Below are 22,094 nucleotides of genomic sequence, written 5' to 3' on the forward strand. Positions count from 1 at the left end.
TACATCAAGGCTATATATTGTCACCCTGCTTATTAACGTATACGCAGAGTACATCATCGGAGAAGGCAATGGCACCCCACTCCAGTACTCTTGCCTGGAAAATCCCATGGGCGGAGGAGCCTGGTAGGCTGCCGTCCATGGGGTCGATAAGAGTCAGACACGACTGAGCGACTTCACTTTCACTTTTCACTTTCATGCATTGGAGAAGGAAATGGCAACCCACTCCAGTGTTCTTGCCTGGAGAATCCCAGGGACGGGGGAGCCTGGTGGGCTGCCGGTGGGCTGCCGTCTATGGGGTCGCACAGAGTCGGACACGACTGAAGTGACTTAGCAGCAGTAGCAGTACCAGAGTACATCATGTGACATGCTGGGCTGGATGAATCACAAGCTGGAATCAAGATTGCTGGGAGAAATATCAACAATCTCGGATATGCACATGATACCACTCTAATGGCAGAAAGCAAAGAGGAACTAAAGAGCCTCTTGATGAAGGTGAAAAAGGAGAGTGAAAGATCTGGCTTAAAATTCAACATTCAAAAAACTAAGATCATGGCATCCATTCCCATCACTTCATGGCAAATAGATGAGGGAAAAGTGGAAACAGTGATAGATTTATTTTTTTGGGCTCCGAAATCACTGCAGATGGTGACTATTGCCATGAAATTAAAAGATGCTTCTTCTTGGAAGAAAAGCTATGACAAACCTAGACAGCATATTAAAAAGCAGAGATGTCACTTTGCCAACAAAAGTTGATATAGTCAAAGCTTTGGTTTTTCCATGTATGGATGTGAGAGCTGGACCATAAAGAAGGCTGAGCACTGAAGAACTGATGCTTTTGAACTGTGGTGCTGGCAAAGACTCTTGTGAGTCCTTTGGACTGCATGGAGATCAAACCAGTCAATCCCAGAGGAAATCAACCTTGGTTATTCATTGGAAGTACTGGTGCCAAAGGTGAAGTTCAATACTTTGGCCACTTGATGCGCAGAGCCAACTCATTGGAAAAGACCCTGATGCTGGGAAAGTTTGAGGGCAGAAGGAGAGGGGGTTGGCAGAGGCTGAGACAGCTGGAAGGCATCACTGACTCAATGGACATGAGTTTGAGCAAACTCCAAGAGTCTATGAAGGACAGAGAAGCCTGGCGTGCTGCAGTTCATAGGGTCACAAAGAGTTGGATATGACTTAGCAATCAAACAACAACAACATGATTTATTTAATTAATCATACCTCTATAATGAAGGCTTCAAAAAAACCTAAAGGACAGGGTTCAGAGAACTTCCAGATTGGGGAACCAGAACCTTCTGCTTGCCACTGTGCCAGGTGTTAGGGAAATTAAAAAGGAGGAAGTCTTGTTCAGACTTCAGAGACAAGAAAGCAGAGCAAGCCTCTCATCTTGCTTCTGGCCTGCCTAGACACTGCCTGACCATGTGCCTGCTTGTGAGTGCACCAATTGTTACCAGTAAGCCAAGCGGCACTACAGATAAGATAGGGAAGCCCCTGAAGATCTGGCCAATCTCCCAGGGTCTCAAAAAATCTCATTACTCACCAGATAAACAGCATTGTAAAAAGATTAATGTGAAACCAGAGCTGCATATTTGCTCTCAAACTGATGATGATATCAGTTTGTGGCCCTGGATTATAAAGAGCCCCCAAACTCAATTTGTAGTCTTGCCCATGGCAGGGACACACTGCCCAGGACCTTTTCCCAACTGGGACTCCAGATTGCTGTTACTCAGGACTTCCCAGTGCTATTTCAACCTGGATGTTAGTCGGCCCAATTTGGTGATATATGTACTGTTACTCTCCTCTGCTGTTTCTATTTATCTTTGCTTTTCATGATCATATGTTGAAAATAAGTTAGACAATTCACTATTAAATATTGAAATTATGCACCTGTGTCTGATTCATGTCAATGTATGGCAATAACCACAATGTTGTAATTATCCTCCAATTAAAATAAATTAATTTAAAAATTTAAAAAGATAATGCTAACTTTTAAAAAAAATATTAAAATTGTTTATTTCTGTAAAATGAGTGGTTTCTTTTGTTAATGAATCCTTCAAACCTGAAAGTTAAAACTTTCAGCAAAACACCAGGCCCTAAACTCCACAAGGTTATTTGGAAACTCATCTTGGGTATCTCTTCATCTAGCTCAAGTTATAAGCTTTTATAATAAACTGGTGGTCAAGTAAGTAAAATGTTTCTCCAAGTTTTGTAAGTTGCTTTAGCAAATTAGCTGAACCTGAGGAGGGGACCATTGGAAGCTCCAATTTATACCCCATCAGTTAGAGGCATAGGAAACAACCTAGGCATCTGAGGTGAAGAGAAGTCTTATGGGGCCGAGCCTTTACCCTGTGGAATCTGATGCTGACTCCAGGTAGACAGTGTCAGAATTGAGCTGAATTGTAAGAAACCTAGCTGATGTCAGAAACTTGCTTGTTGGTGTGGGGAAATTCCTCCCTACTCCCTCACTGCTGCTGCTGCTGCTGCTGCTAAGTCGCTTCAGTTGTGTCCGACTCTGTGCGACCCCATAGACGGCAGCCCACCAGGCTCCCCTGTCCCTGGGATTCTCCAGGCAAGAATACTGGAGTGGGTTGCCATTGCCTTCTCCAATGCATGAAAGGGAAAAGTGAAAGTGAAGTCGCTCAGTCGTGTCCGACTCTTATCGACCCCATAGACGGCAGCCCACCAGGCTCCCCCATCCCTGGGATTCTCCAGGCAAGAATACTGGAGTGGGTTGCCATTTCCTTCTCTCTACCCCTACTGCAATGGAACTGGGTGCAGACTGTTAACCAACTATGTTACCTCTGAAGATGCCACTTCATAACTTTGCCCATCAGGTTTCCCTGCTTTCCATTCTGACCTTGCTCACATGATAATCATACCATCTGGCTTCTGATGGCTGAACAGCTTCACCTGGCCTCTCTTATTTTGGGATGCCCATCATTCCCACTGCTATTAGTGAGCCCAATTCTCTAACAACCTTCTACCATCAACTCTGCCCTGTAAGGGGAGAGCTACCAATGATAGTTCAGAGATGCTGTCCCTCTTGGCAGCATATTCTTCATTGCTTTGACTTTCCTACAGAACCAAGCCATTTGGTCGGTTTTTAGAGCTTACACAATCTGTCCATTCTAGCATGCTCACTTCCTTAAATTTTTGACCCCTTTTCCACTGTCTGCCATAGTAGTTCTAGCATTTCTACTTAAGGTGAGCTTTTATTTTCTCCAGGCTCCTAAGGGCCATTCTAGAGTATGTCAACACTTTCTCCCAGGGTTCTTACCAGGATGATAAAACATGTTTCCTGGATGAGTACTCCTGTTGCAAGAATGGGGACCCTTTCAGGGCCTGAGAGTAGGCTCTTGGCTAACACTCAGAAATGAATTGTCTGAGGAGAACACATGCTGACAAAGAGACTTTATTGGCAAGGGACACCTGGGCAGAGAACAGCAGGATAAGGGAACCTAGAACTGTTCTGCCATGTGGCTCACAGTCTCAGGTTTTATGGTAATGGAGTAAGTTTCCGAGTTGTCTCTGGCCAATCATTCTGACTCAGGGTCCTTTCTGGTGCTGCACACATTACTCAGCCAAGATGGATTCTAGTGACAAAGATCCTGGGAGATTGGTAAGACATACTGACTTGTGTCTCCTCTCCCTTTTGACCTTTCCCAAATCCTTCCAGTTGGTGGTAGCCTGTCAGTTCCACATTCCTTGCTTGGACTGCCTGTTGTTAACCACTGGTAACTCATACAAGTTAACTGTTGTTAATCACCTGTAACTCATACGAGTGTTAATACTGAGTTGCTTGAACAGGGTAAGGCAGTTTGGGTCAGTGATTCCCCTAACACTTCTGTACTGGTGAACACTTCCTTATCCAACTTTATGATTTGTCTCCATCCCTTGATCTAGCACTCTTGGAATTAAGTTGGGCTTCCCTAGTTGCTCAGAGGTAAAGAATTTGCCTGCCAATGCAGTTGAATCCCTGGGCTGGGAAGATCTCCTGAGAAGGAAATGGCAACCTACTCCAGTATTCTTGCCTGGGAAATTCCATGGACAGAGGAGCCTGACGGGCTATAGTCTATGGGATCACAAAATAGTCAGACATGACTTAGCGACCAAACAACAATAGAGTTAAGTCTCATAGACACTCTCTTGGCTTCTGAGGTGCATAACAACTAAGTTCTGTAGAACCTTCACCTTTCCTCCTTGCCAGGCCCAACACTCTCCTGTTGGTTTATAATGTAACTTTAGTTATGGATCTGTTGGCTAGGCAGGGAGGTGGGGCAGACCTTGAGGGAGAGTGCATATGGCCTTAAAGGGCATAGGCCTCTTAACCATCTTCAAGCCAGAGGAAAGAATTAATTTTTAAGGAGTGAGCCTATTCTATAAAACCAAAGGGTTTGAAGAAGTTTAGGGGTTCAAATTCTGAATGTATCGACCCAGATACATTTATACCCAGATGCCCTCATTTCTGAGGTCCAGTACTTTCCAAATCAGGGTCCTGATGTTGTATAACAGACTTGGTTAGATTGGCACCTTAACATTCTTGAACTCTTCTATTCTTCTGATTATATCCTGGACCTGGGCCTCAACTTTTCCAGCCCTCCCACTGCAGAAGAGAGTTTCTTAATATGCTGCTGAGGAGACCCATTGGTTTTCACAGTTAGTCTTTAATTAATCATCCTTGATCTTTCATTAATTATCTCCAGCAAGAGCTACCTAATGCCATCATCTTTATAATTACTGCTTCTCCATATTCTCAGATGTTTCATATACTGCACCCTGGTGCACTTCCTTCCACTGCTACACCATCTCAGTTCATCATCAGTGCAAGTCTGAATAATTGCAATGCTCTCTTGTGTGTTTTCTGAACTTACAGCCAGGGATAGGGTCCTTGTTACCAGCCAAGACGGTAAGTGATCCAGCTGCAAAATCTCATTTTAGCAACTGCTTTCTCCCCATCCTAGCACCAACTTTCTCAGGTTGGAATCTCCATGGAAGAAACATTGATATGAAAACTAGTGTGCATAAAGTTCCTAAGGGAGCTCTCTCGGGGGGACACAAGGAAGCAAGACTAAGTAAAAGAAGAAACCGAGCTACAAAGCAGTCCCAACAAAGCCTTAGCCAAATCCTCAGGGAATTCTGAATCTGTGATTTCCCTGCCAAGTTGTCCCAAGTTCAGGGGAGGAATCTGGTATCCCACATGGACCAGGCATTGGGTGAAGGCTGCTGTGGGAAGTGGTGTGGCCTTAGACAAGGTGCATCTCTTCCACAGAGGTTAAGTTCAATAAGGTATCAGTTCTGAAGAGGGGCTCCGGATAGTGCAGGATCCATGACAGGCTTTTCAAAACTAGGGGGAACAGGGATGGGTACAGTATAGCCTTCAAGAAGAGGAAGTGTTTGGACAAGAATAACCCTCTTTCTATATAATGATTGTTTTCTTCATCTGCTAGTTAATAGGATTTGATTCTAGTTATAAAATGTGGTCTCACTGTAAAGTAAATTTACACTTGATGAGAATCTAGAAACATTTAAACAAAAATAATCCTTTCATGAACAAAAGAGAGCCCAGACAGCGTAACCCTTTGATAATACTTCTGCTTTAATAGACTGTTTGCACATATATAGATATCCAGGGGAAAAGGTAATGCAACATGAAGTATTGAGAACACAACTGTGCTTTAATTTAGGTGTTGAGTTTCTAAATGTGGCAGCAATCACACTTCTAAGCAAGCAATGTCCACTAGCTTGCAAACACATTTGATGGTGATATTAGAACAGTAAACTTCATACTGTAAAACATGTTAAATACCTCTTCTGTACATTCATGGTATGTTGTGTCTGTGTCTTTTCACAAAAAAGAGGCATCTCTAGATTTTGTAATCAGAGTCAGCTTCATGAAGACTTAGATATGAAATAGTGCTTCTCAATTAGTTTCTCCAACTAATTTTTTTAAAAACACTATAATTTATTCTTTAAAGCAAATTTATAGATATGGAGAGTCTAGCTAATTTCATAGTGATGTTGTTGAATATGATACATAAGAAATGCAGGTATTTTCCAGGACAACAGGATAGATAAAGGAGGCTTTAAGAATCCATGAGAAAAAAAAGATGATAAAACTTACTTCCCTTTCAGATGTTTTAAGTTTTCTAAAAAGCTTTTTGTCCTCAAATTAATCATTTAACCATGGTATACAAAATACATTGCCTGGTGTGAAGATGGGAAACCCTCTCTTTTATATAGTAAAATCCTCTTCTGGTCCATCCTGCCCCAAGTCCTGGTTGTATGAGAGCACATTTCTCTTCCTAGATCTAAAGGTGTAATAAAAAGCATCGTTTTCTTCTACTGGTTGGTATTCCTCTTCTATTTCATTTAGGAAGCCACTTCCAGATTCTGCTCCAGAACCTGATCCTGAGATGTCCTCAGAAAGAGGGAAGACTTCATTCAAATTCTTGGAATTCATCAGTCTGAAGTAAGACAGAAAAAAAGAGGGAAAAAAACCATTAAAGTTTGAGACATAAAAAGATAATCATGAAACATTTTTTAAGGTAAGAAAGTAAATGTAGTGACTCAGTTGCTGAAATTAGAAGTTAAAAGTTTCCAGTTATTTAATGCTTTGAAACAAAAAAATAAGTCAGCCTTTCCACATGTTTGCATACACTTAGTGTAACTAACGGAGAAGGCGATGGCACCCCACTCCAGTACTCTTGCCTGGAGAATCCCATGGATGGAGGAGCCTGGTGGGCTGCAGTCCATGGGGTCGCTAAGAATCAGACATGACTGAGCGACTTCACTTTCACTCTTCACTTTCACGCATTGGAGAAGGAAATGGCAAGCCACTCCAGTGTTCTTGCCTGGAGAATCCCAGGGATGGGGGAGCCTGGTGGGCTGCCGTCTATGGGGTCACACAGAGTCAGACACGACTGAAGTGACTTAGCATAGCATAGTGTAACTAACTCATTGCCTTTATCAGTTCCACATCTGCTCATTGCAGATGGATACAAAATGCTATCACTAACATGGCAATCCTATATTTGGAATTTCTTTCTTTTGTTTTTTAACAGAAATGTTCCCATTTTTATACTTTCTCCCACTCAATAGATAGATGATATTTTTCCTAATTTAAAATTTCTACAAAACTTCTAATAACTTCACAGTACTTCAACAAAGCTCACTCTTAGGTAATTCTTTGTAACAAGTCAAGAATTATATATACCAACATGTTAACAATTCAGTTTGTGTGTGCTCAGTCGCTTAGTTATGTCCAACTCTTTGTGACCCTGTGGACTGTAGTCTGCCAGGCTTCTCTGTTCATGAGGATTCTCCAGGCAAGAATACTCCATCAGGGATCTTCCCAACCCAGGGATCGAACCCAGGTCTCCTGCATTGCAGGTGGATTCTCTACAGACTGAGCCACCAGGGAATCCCAGTTTAAATGTTTACAAAGTTTTAAATTCCCTCAGAATTTTTGCCAGTGTGAAGGAAAATAAAAAAGAACTTAAATTGGGAATTCCCTAGTGGTTCAGTGGTTAGGACTCCAAGCTTTCACTGCTGAGAGCTCAGGTTCGATATCTGGTCAGGTAACTTGGATCCCACATGCCAAGCAGCCAAAAAATAAAAAGAGAAAAAGAAAAAAAGTAAGTGCTTCCACCAAGCACTCTGGGTAGATGGTAGAACCAGCAGGGGTTGAGGAGAGGAGAGGGGTGACAGTAAGCAGAGAAAGGGACAACAGCTGGAGAGGAAGCAGAATCAAAGAGAAGATTTTACCTAAAAGTAGGTGATACTAGAGAGTGTCTGCAGATTAATGCTGGCTTCAGAGGGTGGACTGCAGAATTAAAGTCCTGGAGAAGGTGCATCAGATAAGATACCCAGCACAAGGAAGGTGGCCTTCAAAGCTGCCACAGTCAGAGTCCAATCAGGAAACTTAATCTAAATATTTAAGACAGGGAATTGCTTACACATGAGATGGAAAAGAAGGAAAGCCAAATAGGGAACAGTGAGGAACTCCAGAGATGAGCAACAGCAAGAAAACACTGCTCTCCCTGGGCTAGAAGGACAGGAGACGAAGTGGTACTACCTAAGCCCAGGGACCAAGAGCGCTGGTGGAAGCTGAAGTCATGTATGAGATATTAGCCTTGCCAGAGGTGCCACCAAGGCAGGAATGAGAAGAAACAGACTTCTCTCTCCCTGCCACCCATGCTGAGCAGTCTCCCTTCTGGGCATCCCATTGGCCAAACTCAGCCACAGATCTGGGAGTATGAGAAATGCAGATTACAGGGATCAGCCCTCATCCCTCCACCCAATACAGAGCAGGGATGGGGAGGAGAAGAAATGCATCTGAGAGCAAAAGAGTCCAAGACTGACACAGAAGGAGAGGCTGTGCATCCATGGTGACAGGAGTTTCAGAACAGGAAGGAAAGTTACTGGCCGAGAAAAGGGAAGATTATACAGATGTTTAAAAAACTATTTAAAGGTTATGTTCTATTTATACCTATTATAAAATATTGACCATATTCCCTGTTATATATAATACATCTTTGTAGATTGTTTTATTCATAGTATTTTGTACCTCTTAATCCCTTGCCCCTATCTTGCCCCTCCCCACTTTCCTGTCCCCATTGGTAACCACTGGTTTGTGCTCTATATTTGTGTATCTCTTTTTTGTTATATTCATGAATTTGTTTTATTTTTTTAGATTCCACATATAAGTAATATGCAGTCTTTGTCTTTCTCTGGCTTATTTCACTAAGCATAATACCCTCCAAGTCCATCCATGTTGTTACAAATGGGAAAAATATCTTGGATTTTTATGCCTGAGTAGTATTCCAACATGTGTGTCCGTGTGTGTGTGTGTGTGTATCACATCGTCTCCATCCATTCATCTTGTTGATGGGCACTTAGGTTGCTTCCACATCTTGGCTATCGTAAATAATGCTGCTGTGAACATTGGGGTACATATATCTTTTCAAATTAGTATTTTCATTTCCTTTGGACAAATATCTAAGAATGCAATTGCAGGAGTATATGGCAATTCCATTTCTAGTTTTCTGAGTTTTCTACAGTGATTGCACCAATTTACATTCCCACTAACAGTGTACAGGAGTTCTCTTTTCCTACATCATCACCAACATTTTTTAATTGTGGTCTTTTCGATGGCAGCCTTTCTGACAGGTGTGAGGTGATATTTTGTGTGGGTTTTAGTTGCGTTTCTCTAGTGATTAGTGATGTTGAGCATCTTTTCATGTGTGTGTTGCACATTCTTCTTTGGGAAAATGTCTGTTCAGATCTTCGGCCCACTTTTCAGGTTGTTTGTTGAGTCATGTGAGCTGTTTATATATTTTAGATATTAACCCCTTATCAGTCATATCATTTGTAAATATTTTCTCCCATTTCAGTAGGTCATCTCTTTGTTTTGTCAATGGTTTCCTTTGCTGTGCAAAATCTTTTATGTTTAGTTAGGTCCCATTTGCTTACTTTTGCTTCTGTTTCCTTTGCCATGAGACACAGATCCAGAAAAAATATTGCTACAATTTATGTCAAAGAGTGTGGAAGATTATGGAGATTTGAGGAGGGAAGAAATAGTATAAAATAGCTGTTGTGGAGGACTTAGGTTATTCCTCTAATATTTTAGATTAAATGATTAGTATTGAAATCCATGACTTAAAATAATGGAGGAAGTTGTAACATCAGGTTCAAACTTTGTGCTGGAGAATTAAAACAGAAGCACAGGCTTGCAGAGTTGTATTGTGAGGATGGTGATGATATAATTTCAGTGATGAAGGGGGTTGCCAGCATTCCCAAAGTGATAATAGGCTTACCTGGTTTGGGCACAATGACTTATGTGGCTTTAAGAAGGGTGATTTTCTTTTATTTATTATTTTTTTCTTTAATTTAGAGCTCAGATCAAGTGTAGAAATCTTTATAAAGGTCTGTAGTAAAACCTTTTCGTCATTGCTCAGAACTGATCAGCCTTTTATACACACACACCTGCAGCCAATTCTCACTCACTCACCTGTAAGTCCTCAGTTATCCATTGTTACTTTTACACACATGCACACCTTATTTTCAATTATTCTTTGCTTCTCAGAACTACAGAGATCATACATCAGGTAGACTAGGAGATCTTCAGATGCTCAGATTTGGCTATTTTCATCACTGATTCACTTCATTTTTTTAAAAAAGATTTATTTATTGGCCGTGCTGGGTCTTTGTTGCTGTGAGTGGGCTTTCTCTACTGGCAGTGAGCAGAAAACCACTCTCTTGGGCTATTCTCCAGTTGCCGTGTGCAGGCTTCTCACTTCAGTGGCCTCTCTTATTGCAAAGCACAGGCTCTAGAGCACATGGGCTCAGTAGTTGTGGCTGACAGGCTTAGTTGCTCTGCGGCATGTGGGATCTCAGTTCCTGGACTAGGGATTGAACCCGTGTCCCCTGCATTGGCAGGAGGATTCTTACTGGACCACCAGGGAAGTCCCAGGAGAGTGATTTTCTATTTAAGCCTGAATATTAAAACTTTTATGATAATTCTTTTCATAATATATCTTTGCCACATGTAACTTTGATATTCAGTGAAATAATGGGCTCTAATACAATTTTTTGTTACTTATGAATTCCTATTGGATCCTTTTTGCAAGTATAAGGCAGGTTTTATTTGATCAAGAAGAGGTATGGCTTTCTTTTTTATGAGTGACGGGGACTTATTCTTCCTTCCCCTAATTTCTTTTTTTTTTATCACTGCTATCTAAACAGAACATTTTTATTACCCCTCAAAAATTCTGTACCTAATGGCAGTCACCAGAGAAGGCAATGGCACCCCACTCCAGTACTCTTGCCTGGAGAATCCCATGGACGGAGGAGCCTGGTGGGCTGCAGTCCATGGGGTCGCTAAGAGTCGGACACACTGAGCGACTTCACTTTCACTTTTCCCTTTCATGCATTGAGAAGGAAATGGCAACCCACTCCAGTGTTCTTGCCTGGAGAATCCCAGGGACGGGGGAGCCTGGTGGGCTGCCGTCTATGGGGTCGCACAGAGTCAGACACTACTGAAGTGACTTAGCAGCAGTAATGGCAGTCACTCTTTATTCCTCCCTCCCCCACAGTCCTTGACAACCACTCTATTTTCTGTGGGTTTTGCCTATTTCTGTACACTTCATATAAATGGAATCATATAATATGTGGCTTTTTATGTCTGGTTCTCTTTACTTTGCATAATGTTTTCCAGATTCAGCCATGTTGCAGCATTTATCAGTACTTCTTTCTTATGGTCAAATAATATTATACTTTATGTATATGTCACATTTTGTTTATCCACTCAGGTGATAGACTTGTACTGGATTTTAATATATAATATGCTCTATTTACATTAATAAAATAATGTTCAATTATTTTCAATACCTATTGGTGAAAAGTATTCAATTTTTGTTTCTGCCACCAGAAAAAGACCTTGCGAAAGTGTGAGTCATGTATTCTTGTACATCTCATATACCAGTAAGTACACTACAGTTTTACCCTGTACTATGCAGTGAAAACTGAACCATGGAAGCAAGAGCCTAAAGAAAACACTCTGGGCAACCCTTCTACCTCCATGCCAAGATCTCAACAGAGGTTGACAAAAGTAAAATCAAGAAAGTCCACTTACCGGGAAATGTCAGTCCTTGGAGGCGGGATTCTGCTGGATTCACCTCGAAGTATATCAAACGCTGTTCCCTTTTCTTCAATGCAGTTTGCAGAATTACTGTCAGGACTGTCAGGATTGCACTGGTACCTGGCTCTCTGCACGGGAGAACCTGCCCAAACAAGGAAACCGCATGGTCAATAAGTATCTCTTACACAGCTTCTAATCACTCTTTCCCTAAGAAATTTTTAATTAAATAGATTTTAAATTTGGTAGGTAAGGTGTGGCCAGGTTTTATGACCTAATATAACAGGAGCACCCACTGTTTCCCAGCCCTTTATACATAGTTTATGCTTCTCACACTACACCTGTGCAAAGTGGCCTAGAGTTTCACATTAGAATAGGCTTTGGCAGTTAGCTGCCTCTGCTACTGGTGACCTGTGAAACCTTCACTTCCCCAAGTACCCACCAGAAAACTCAGGTACTAAGAGTATCTCTTTTTAATAAGCTGGTCACAAAAATTAACTGAGAAAATGCATGTAAAGATCTTAACATAGTGCCAGGCACACAGTAAATAAACGCCTAATAATATTAACTATTATTGTCTCTGTACTATTATTTCCATTTTATACAAAGGAAAACTGAGGCTGCACAGGTACTAAGCACCCAGAATTCAACCTTCTATTTGACCCCGAAGTCTGCCTCTTCTGATAGAGAGGAGTCAAATTATGTTCAGAAAGGTTAAGAAATGTACCAAATAGTCCTGAGATATTACAGAACCCTAATTCTTTGGGGCCATGTGGTATTCTTGAGAATGAAAAGCAGATTAAAAACATAACCTCTTTCTTTGGCCTCACATCTAGTCAGAGATTTCAAAAGTCGAGGCTCTTCTGTTCACCAAAGCTGGGCTTTCACAGCCTCTTTTAATTTCTACATAAAGGCTCCATATCCTGTGTTAAGAGGTTATATAGGAGATCGCTTATTAATTTACAAAATAAATTTTATTCCTCAGTTTAGCAAGGATGGAGCCCTGGTGGTGAGATATACTTCACTACCCTGCCGAAGGATCGTCTCCTCCCCAACCTCAAGTACATATTTGATTCACACAAGTACAGCTAATCATCACCTAACATGAAGGAGCACATCTAAAACTCCTGAAAAGCAGAAAAGGAGATTTTGTTAGGGGCACCACAGACTAAAGCTACCTTGTCCTGGCCAAGCACCATCGTTAGCACTTGCTCAAGTTATCTATCATACAGTAGGAGGTCCTGGTAAAGAATGCAGACTAACAAGCTACCACGCGGAAGCATTTAGGAAAGGTCAAAAAGAAAGAGGAGATGACAGTCCATATGTCCTACAAACCTCCCAGAATCCTCCTCACTAGAATCCATCTTAACTGAGTGATGTGCATGCTACCAGGAAAGACCCTGAGTCAGAATAACTAGCCAGAGACAACCTGAAAACTAACCACATTACCAAAAACCTGAGACTGCGAATTACATGGAAAAGCAGTTCTCCTGGGTGCCCTACCCTGCTGCTCTCTGCCCAGGTGTCCCTTCCCAATAAAGTCTCTTGCTTTCTCAGTACATGTGTCTTCTTGGACAATTTATTTCTGAGTGTTAGACAAGAATCCACTCTTAGGCCGTGGAAGGGGTCCCACTTCCTGCAAGAGTTTGAAAGCCCAGTACATTATTGCTCTGTACAGATTGAGATGCAATTGATAACACATATTTAAGAAAACAAAATAAAATGAAGAACAGTGTTGTGGATAATCACTGCAATATTTTTTGCAGTACCAAAGACTATAAAATTAAATGTTAATGAATTAAGGTGCAGCCTACAATACTATGCAGCTATTAAAATAATGTGGCAGTTCTCTGGGTACTGATATATAATAATCTCCAAGTGTGTGTGTATACATAGTACATATATGTATATGTATGTGTGTGTGTGTGTGTGTACATATATATATATTTTTGGCCATGCTATGTGACTTGCAAGAATTTAGTTCCCCGAACAGAGATTTGAACATGTCCTCAGTAGTTAAAGCATGGAGTCTTAACCACTGGACTTCGAGGGAACTCCCTCCAAGGTTAAAAAAAGTAAAGAACACTATGCATTGTGTGTTAACCATTTGTGTGTGTTGTGGTTTTTTGGAATTTATTTACATACAAGCTTACATGCACAGAACACCTCTTAAAAGATACCCAACAAACTGATCATGTTAGTGGAGGGAATTGGTGGCTAGAAGAGAGTGGAAGGAAGAACACTGACTTTTCACTGCATATCCTTTTGAACTTTTAGATTCGTGAGTTATACTTATGTATTATCTTTCAAAATTAATTATTTTTATTTTTAATAGCTTTATTAAGGTGGATTTGACATTCAACAGCTGTGCATATTTAAAGTGTACAATCTAATGTTTCGACAAGTGGATACAGCACACCACAATTAAGGGTATGAACATATCCAACATCCCCCAGAGTTTTCTTGTGCCCCTCTGTGATCCTGCCCTTCTCCCTCCCTTCTCCTGACTCCCCCCAAACCCCCTCAATCATCAGTCTTCTTTCTGTCATTATAAATTAGTTTGCATTTTCTAGATTTTATGTAAATGGACTCATACAGCTACTTGTCAAAAGTTTTCTGACTTTAACTCTGGGTCTAGAGGGCTCTCTACCTTTTATAGTACTCTCTCCTAAAAGTGGAGAGTTTATTTAGATATTCCTTAAAACTTTGAAAAATGTAGCAAACAAAGAAAAAAAAATTACTCCTAATCTCATTACCCAAACCCCTAGAGACTATAAATTTTAGAGTTTTCTTTCCTTCTGGGTGTTAGTATTTCTCAGAAAGTATGCACAAGTTGTTTCCCTTCTCAACTATCAGAGGTTGAAAAGGGGAGCCTCTACCAAGGTCAAATTCACTTTATATCTAAATGGGATGGCCAAGGACTTTGTTCCTAAAAGACTGCAGACCCACAGAATTTTGCAAAATGTTCTCTTTCCTTATGAACCTCTATTATGTCTATTTATACTCAACTTTGTCCTAGTTAATATTTCTGATTAATTTTATAAATATAGCTTTATTAGGTTTCATTAAGATATACATATATATGGAGGGGAACATATAAAGAATTCATGATGCTGTTCAATAAAATAGGAAAACTAACTAACTAAATAACTAATCAAAACAAGAGAAAACTCTGAGATTAATTATGAGGCATTAATATGAGAGAATATTAACCAAATGGAAAAAAAGTAGTAGCTATGGAAAAGACTACATAGCATCATAGGAAAATTTATATTAAAAAATGAGTTAAAAATAGCAGAATGCCATTCTATGCATAACAGTTGTTAATACAACTACATATATAGATATGGGGATGGGAGGAAATACACAGAAATAGCTGTAGTGGTAGGCTCTGGTGATTTTTTTCTCACTTTGTTTTCTAAATCACTGTAATAAACAATATTCTTTTAAAATATAAACAAAGCAAAGACTCTAATGTAGAAATGTTCTCCCATTGTTTTTCTTCTTTCTTTCTGTCTTGCTTTCATTTTTTTCTTTCTTTTAGGACTACTACTCTGTTGTACTCTTTCCCATATTTCCTGAATATATAGCTTACAAATTTCTGGTCTGGGACACTAGTCATCCAGAATGGCTTAGCTTTGTCACCGCTTAGAGGCTGAAGGTAAGGTTGCCAGATGACATCACAATGGCCAACCCTTACTAGCTATATAACTGTAACCTCCCTGTACCTCAGTTTCCTCATCCATAAAATGTGGACAGTAATAGATGTCATAATAAGATACAAATATTAGGTTCTTAGAACAGTACCTGGCACCATGGTCAGAGCTCTTTAAATGCTAGTTTCTGTGATGAAGAGGATGACAACGACCTATTGACCTATCTCTGATAGAGATAAACCAAATTTAAATTCCTGTCCCACCATTGAGCACCTCTCTGATTCTCAATTTCTCATCTTTGAAATGGGAATAATAGTATCCCAAAGAGTTCCTGGTAGCTCAGCTGGTAAAGAATCCACCTGCAATGCAGGAGACTCAGGTTTGATTCCTGGGTTGGGAAGATCTACTGGAGAAGGGATAGGCTACCCACACCAGTATTCTTGGGCTTCCCTGGTGGCTCAGCTGGTAAAGAAATTGCCTGAAGTGCAAGAGACCTCGGTTTTATCCCTGGGTCGGGAAGATCCCCTGGAGAAGGGAAAGGCTACCCACTCCAGTATTCTGGCCTGGAGAATTCCATGGCCTAACTGTATAGTTTATGGGGTCGCAAAGAGTCAGACAGGACTGAGCAGCTTTCATTTTCAAAGAGTTCCAGCTTAAACAAGATAGAAGTAGGTGACACATCTAGCACAAGCCTTTGTGTATGGTAGGTATTTAATACATTTTAGCTCTTTCTCCCTCTCTGATTCTTTCTTGAAGAACTTTGCCATCTAATGAATTGCTGCTTAGAAGCTTCATCATGTGAAGTCGGGTGAAAATTCAACATCTCCTCCAGCAGAGGGCAATGTCTTCACACCCTATGCCATCTAGACCACTGCAGTCCAGTAGAAACAAGAGGAACCATCTGTACATGTATGAAATTTTCAATATTAGGACAGTCATATTTTAAAAAGTAAAAAAGAAATAAGTGACCTTAATTTTAAAACATTTTGCTTAAACCAACATATCCAACAAACAATGTAAGTTGTTAATGGATATTTTACACTTTTTTTCATACTAGGATTTTAAATCGGGTGTGCGTTTTGCACTTATACCAGGTCTGTTTGGACTTGCCACATTTAACACATTTCAAGTGCTTAGTAGCCACACGAGGCTCCTGGCCAGCATTTTGGATAGAGCAGGTCTAGACATTCTCCTCTACTGCCAATGATGACTGAGTATCACACCAACAAAGTGCCTGCATAGACAGGAAGTTAAACACAAAAGTAAAACTAATAGTTTACGAAGAAGAATCCAAGTGAAAGAGTGTATCTTTTCACTAGCTAAAAAAACACAACTTTGATAAACTAGAAAACTAAAATACAAATCTTTCTAGAGTTTGGCATCTTAGCTTTTAAAATTTATAACAAGCCTCTTTTTTTGAGAGATAGAATGTGAAAATTCTCTTTAAGGCAAGACATTTCTTTCCAACTTTTATTATTATTAGCTGCACGGCACAGCACGTAGGATCTTAATTCCCTGACCAGGGATCGAACCCATGCCCCCTGCACTGGAAGTGTGGAGTCTTAACCACTGGACTGCCAGGGAAGTCCCCAAGAGGGATTTCCTTTTTTGGGTAATGAAAATGTTCTAAAATTGACTATAGTGATGGTTGCACATATCTGTGAATATACTAAAAAACCATTGATGTACACTTTAAATGGGTGAATTGTATGGTATATGAACTCTGTCTCAATAAAGATGTTCCAAAATTTATAAGAAATCAAAAGGAGAAGTCCATCTTCTCCAAAAAAATGTTTATCTAATTTGAGATTGGGGCTTCCCTGGTGGTTCAGCAGTAAGGAATCCTACAATGCAGGAGACACAGGTTTGATCCCTGGGTCAGAAAGATCCTCTGGAGAAGGAAATGACTACCCACTCCAGTATTCTTGCCTGGGAAATCCTATGGACAGAGGAGCCTGGCAGACTACAGTCCATGGGGTCACAAAGGATCAGACACGACTTAGCGACTAAACAACAACTTGAGACTGATGATTTTACTTCATTTGTTTTAATTTTAAAAAGTTTTATTGGTATTTAACATATTTAACCCGGCACACAATTCACTCTTCTAATATGTACATTTCAGTGGGGGTTTTTTTAGCATGTTCATAGGTATGTGCACAAATTTAAAACAATTTTATCATCACAGAGAAATCCTCTGTTCTTTAGCTATCCAACTCCTGTATCTTATGTGTCTCATCCCTAAGTAACCAGTAATCAATCTACTTTTTGTCTCTGTATTTTTTACCAAATTGGACATTTTATATAAATAAAACAATATGAGGTGGGTTTCTTTTTAAGTATGACTGGCCTATAACACTATATTTGTTTCAGATGCATAACATAGTGATCCTCCATTATTACACGTTACAAAATGATTAACACAGACTGGGGATCTTAAATCTGCTTTAAAATAAAGAACATGGTTACAGATACCAAGTTCCTGATATATTTATTCAAGAGTGTTGGCAGGATGTGAAAATTCGACAGTTCCAACCCCGCAATGTGTGGGAGTATCTTGATTCTCTTCTGCTTGAGAGAAGTGTCTTGTGATTACCGTAATTTAAAACATAAGAGGAAACATGCTCATGGACAGAAAAATGATCTTCCTAAGAGGTCCCACTTACAGGTCTCCTAGTTAATTCTGTAGTGGATGCAAGGAAGAAGAATGTTTTTTATTTGGAATCACTTCCCTCACTGCCTACCCCTGTCCTTTCTCTCTGTGTCTCTGTCTTCATCTCATACACAGAGTCTACTAGTTCTACTTTAGCAAAACACTTTCTATGAATAAATATTACCATTTATAAAAATAAACCTCTGACACTGGGCAAATAACTTACCCCAGTAATCTCTCTGGATCTTTTTACATTGTAGTATCAATATTTCCCCAACGTCATCACAGTTTACTAATTTCCTATTCTTAATGGAGACTTGCTGCGGGTTTGTTAGAAAAACTTTAAAATTGCCGTGTTAGGGGAGAAAAAAGACCATTTTCATTCATTGTTTAGTGGCATCCAAACAGACACCACTATCTAAGTTGGAGCTGCTTCCTCCTGGCCAATCAGCTCACCCTTGTGTGTTTTTTTGACAAGCTATAAAAAGTTCCAAGTTTACTTTCAATTTCTCCCTCTCTGTCCCTCAACTCAGTGGTTTTTGTAGTAAGAGCTGTAGTCAAAGCAAGGTTGTTTTAAATAAAGACAATCTCTACTCCACCTAGGAAACAGCTAAATTGCCGTAGAAAGTTAATTTGAACTTGAAATCAGGTGACCAGCTCTGCCATTAATTAGTTGTAATGGGTCTAGGGCAAGTCTCACGCATTTTTTGCAAGAGGTTGATGTAAAGAGGAAATGAGATAATGAATCTAAGATCCAGTTTTCGTCTCTATAAATTGGTATTAATTCCTCCTCACAGGGAATGTGATGACCATTTACCTGAGAATGGATGCTAAATCACTTTACAATTGAACAGCAGTGAACACTGGTGGAATCAATATTATTGTGAACTCAGAGGCAGTGTAGAGTGGACATAGGGTCTGGCAATGACCCCCCGGCTACACCTGCTCATGGATTTTCCATTTTCCTTCTTTATGGGCATCTTTGAAAAAGAGAGTTAATAAAAGAATTTGGGATTCACAGGCCTCATCAGTAATCTCCTGGAGCTCTACATTAAATTGATTAGCCATCTGTCCTCTCCAGGGTCTCCCACACCTTGCCAAACTTCCGACTCTTTGCACTTGATAGATGGACTTTTATAGCATGTTTTTATTTCAGCTTCACTTATAGTCACTGATGTGGACTGAATTGTGTCACTCCAACTCAATGTATTGAAGTGCTAACCCCTAATACCTCAGAATAGGACTGTATTTGGAGATAGGGACTTAAAAGAGATAGTTGAGATATAATGAGTTTACATGGGTGAGCCCTAATCCAGTATGGCTGTTGTCCTTATAAGAAGAGGAGACCGGGACACAGAAACACACAAAGGACCATGTGAAGACAGAGATAAGATGGCTATCTACAAGCCGAGGAGAAAATCTTCAGGATGAAACTAACCCAGCCGACACTTTGATCTTGAACTTCTAGTCTCCAGAACTGTAAGGAAATAAATTCCTGTTGTTTAAGCCACCCAGCCTGTGGTACTTTGTTATGGCAGCCCTAGCAAATTAATACAGTAACCTGAGATGTTTCGTTTCAGTAAAAACAAGCCAAAAGCCTAGTGGAATTGATCATTCCGTTAAATCAATGGGTTAAAAAAAAAAAGTATTTTTAAGTGGGGAAAGAGGGCTACAGAATCATATCTGGCATCACATAGAATATTATGAAATAGAGACCTCTTCGCAGCCTTGAGTTGATGTCACGTGTGCGCGCACGCACACACACACACACACAGAGCCAGTGGGTGGGCGCCTATTTCCCTTCTTATTCAAATGTAGGCACAAACCCTTAATTCCAATACCAACTGCACTTCTCCTTTGGAAACTCCCTAGTTTTTCAGTCTATTCATTCTCTCATTTTTGGTTCCCTTCCCAACACAGAGCAAAACGTACCTAGTGATGGCATAAATATTAGTACTTTATAAAATTTTATAACGGTTTCTTCACTACTTTCTGGAAAATACCTATTATACAAAGAACAGTTTTGTTTTTAGTTTTCCCTATTGAATCTTAGTGGGAAATGTGACATTTCTGGGAGATTTTGAAGATGTAAAGATTCATCAAGCTCTGGTCAGAGAAGACCCAACACCAACAGGTCACTCAGGTCCGCTCTACAAACACGGACTTGACTGCCTGGATCTTGTCAGAACACATTAGGGAATTATTTCATTGGCTGAAGGTTTTCCCTGAAAGATCGGAGTAAAGCCTGTTCCTTACAATCGACAATGTTTTATCCTTTAAAAAAATAAATAGATTAATGGAAAGTTTTCATCAACATTATTTGCTGGTTTTTCTTCAATAATTGTATAACAAGAAGAAAGTGATTTTATAAATTTCCAATATATAATGAATGTATCTGAGGTTATGTGTACAATTTCATTTCCACCAGAAGTAAAAACAAGACAACTAGAAGTCACCTCGAAGAAACGTATCTAGATGTGTGCATCACTATGACTCAATATTTCCTTTACGATGCGGAGGAACTTAGTGTTTTTCTACTATAAATTCTCCCTTCTACTTATCAGGCCATGACTATAATCCCTTATTTACCAAAGGAGAAGAAACTGTGTTTTTCTTACAAACTGATCATTTTCATTTTCTTAGTCATTAAAGGTTTTTAAGTTGTTTCATTCTGACTAAACAATCCTAAAAGATAGACCTAACAAGAATTTTCCAAATATGCTGTTTCTCTGAGCAACGACACAATTACTAAAATTCTTTGGCCTTTCTTTAAAATCTGAGAGGGTATTCATTAGCTGTGTCTAAACGTAATTGAATTTTCACTTAGAACCAGGTTTTTAAAAGAGAAAATACAAGTAAATTTACTCTGATTTTAAAAATAGTATTTCCCAGTGTCAAAATAATTATAACATCACTAATTATTAAAACTTGGGATAGATGTGGGCACATAGAGGTTAAACCATTTTCTCTATTCCTTTCTTGAACCTTTAAAAATTTGTAGGCCATTTTCACCTGACAATAAAATAATACATTTCAATCATTTTACGAACTTACAAGGCCGTAGCTGCCTCAGAGTTTAACTTTTTTTTTTTTGGTACCAAACTTAACCAACTTCACTCTAAGGAGTTCAGCTACTCCAAATTCTTTTTTTTTTTCTCGGCCTACTTTCCCATAATATACTATATTCTATGCCTTAGAGTGACTATAATCATTTGTGTGGACCCTGGGGCATACAACATTATAAGGTGACAAGATTACTGGGTCTTACCTTGAACTGAAGATGAAAACAGGATGAAGGCAAGAGCCAGAACAAGCCTAGCGCACTGGAGGAGCACCTGCATGGTGACCAACTTGCTTCAGCTCCACCACTCACACACCAACCTCACAGCAGGGAAGTGTAGCCGGGTGCTCTCTGTCCCTTTTTGAAAAGGTTCCAAAACCTCAAACCCTGCCCAGAACACACGTCACAGTTTCCTGAACAAATAGAAAGAGATCCACATCAACCCCAGAAAGATTTAGAAAAAAAAGAAAAAGGCAGTTTCATACCCGTTATGAAACTGCAGTGAACTCTCCCCAGGTCTGCTTTCTCAAAAGTTTTGTTGTTTGACACTTGCCTGTTAGAAATTGTTTCCCACTGAAACAGTAGAATCAGCATTCAGGACACTTTGTTTTTTCTTTCTTCAGGTAACAATCTAAACACAAGTTTGCTAGTCCACTGCACAGCTGATGAGATAAGAGAGTTGGATGTTGCCTTTTCATCACTGAGGCCCTTCAAAGTAAAATATTCTTGATTTTATTTTTCATCAGGGGTAGCATAACTCACAGAGCCAAGCATAACAAGTGAAACTTCAAAGCTGAGTTCTAATCTACAAGAAAGTGTTGTTGGATTTCAGATAACTGGTTTCTTCTTATCAGATTCAGTTTCTCTCACTGGACCACCAGCTCTCCCTCTGCCTCAAGAATCTAGTGAGGATTTTTGGTTATGAAGAACTAGGTAAAACACAAAAATGATTTTGCAGTCCTCTGCTCCTTCACACCGAACATTTCTTATGATTTGATTCCATTTATACTCTGTTTTTGTTTTGTTGTTTCCTCCTGGTAAAAATTTTCAACTTGACTTTCAGGTGCTCTGGCCTTGAATAAGCCA

At 39.8% G+C, this 22,094-nt stretch overlaps 1 protein-coding gene, 1 non-coding gene and 1 pseudogene across 2 annotated transcripts; all 3 read right to left on the bottom strand.

Moving 5' to 3' along the window:
- Positions 1–5,578: 5,578 nt before the first annotated feature.
- SRGN (serglycin) lies at positions 5,579–21,374 on the bottom strand. Its single transcript, XM_005911232.3, has 3 exons — positions 21,216–21,374; positions 11,636–11,783; positions 5,579–6,467 (listed from the first exon to the last, which is right to left on the bottom strand). The coding sequence occupies exons 1-3, from the start codon at positions 21,286–21,288 to the stop codon at positions 6,236–6,238; spliced, it is 453 nt and encodes a 150-aa protein (XP_005911294.2). The 5' UTR covers positions 21,289–21,374; the 3' UTR covers positions 5,579–6,235.
- LOC138986159 (small nucleolar RNA U2-30) lies at positions 9,894–9,957 on the bottom strand (annotated as a pseudogene).
- Positions 10,082–10,161, bottom strand: LOC138986160 (small nucleolar RNA U2-19). Its single transcript, XR_011463058.1, has one exon. It is a non-coding gene; the product is annotated as a small nucleolar RNA U2-19 (small nucleolar RNA).
- Positions 21,375–22,094: the final 720 nt, after the last annotated feature.

Source organism: Bos mutus, chromosome 28 (genome assembly GCF_027580195.1).
Source record: "Bos mutus isolate GX-2022 chromosome 28, NWIPB_WYAK_1.1, whole genome shotgun sequence".
NCBI classification, from domain to species: Eukaryota; Metazoa; Chordata; class Mammalia; order Artiodactyla; family Bovidae; genus Bos; species Bos mutus.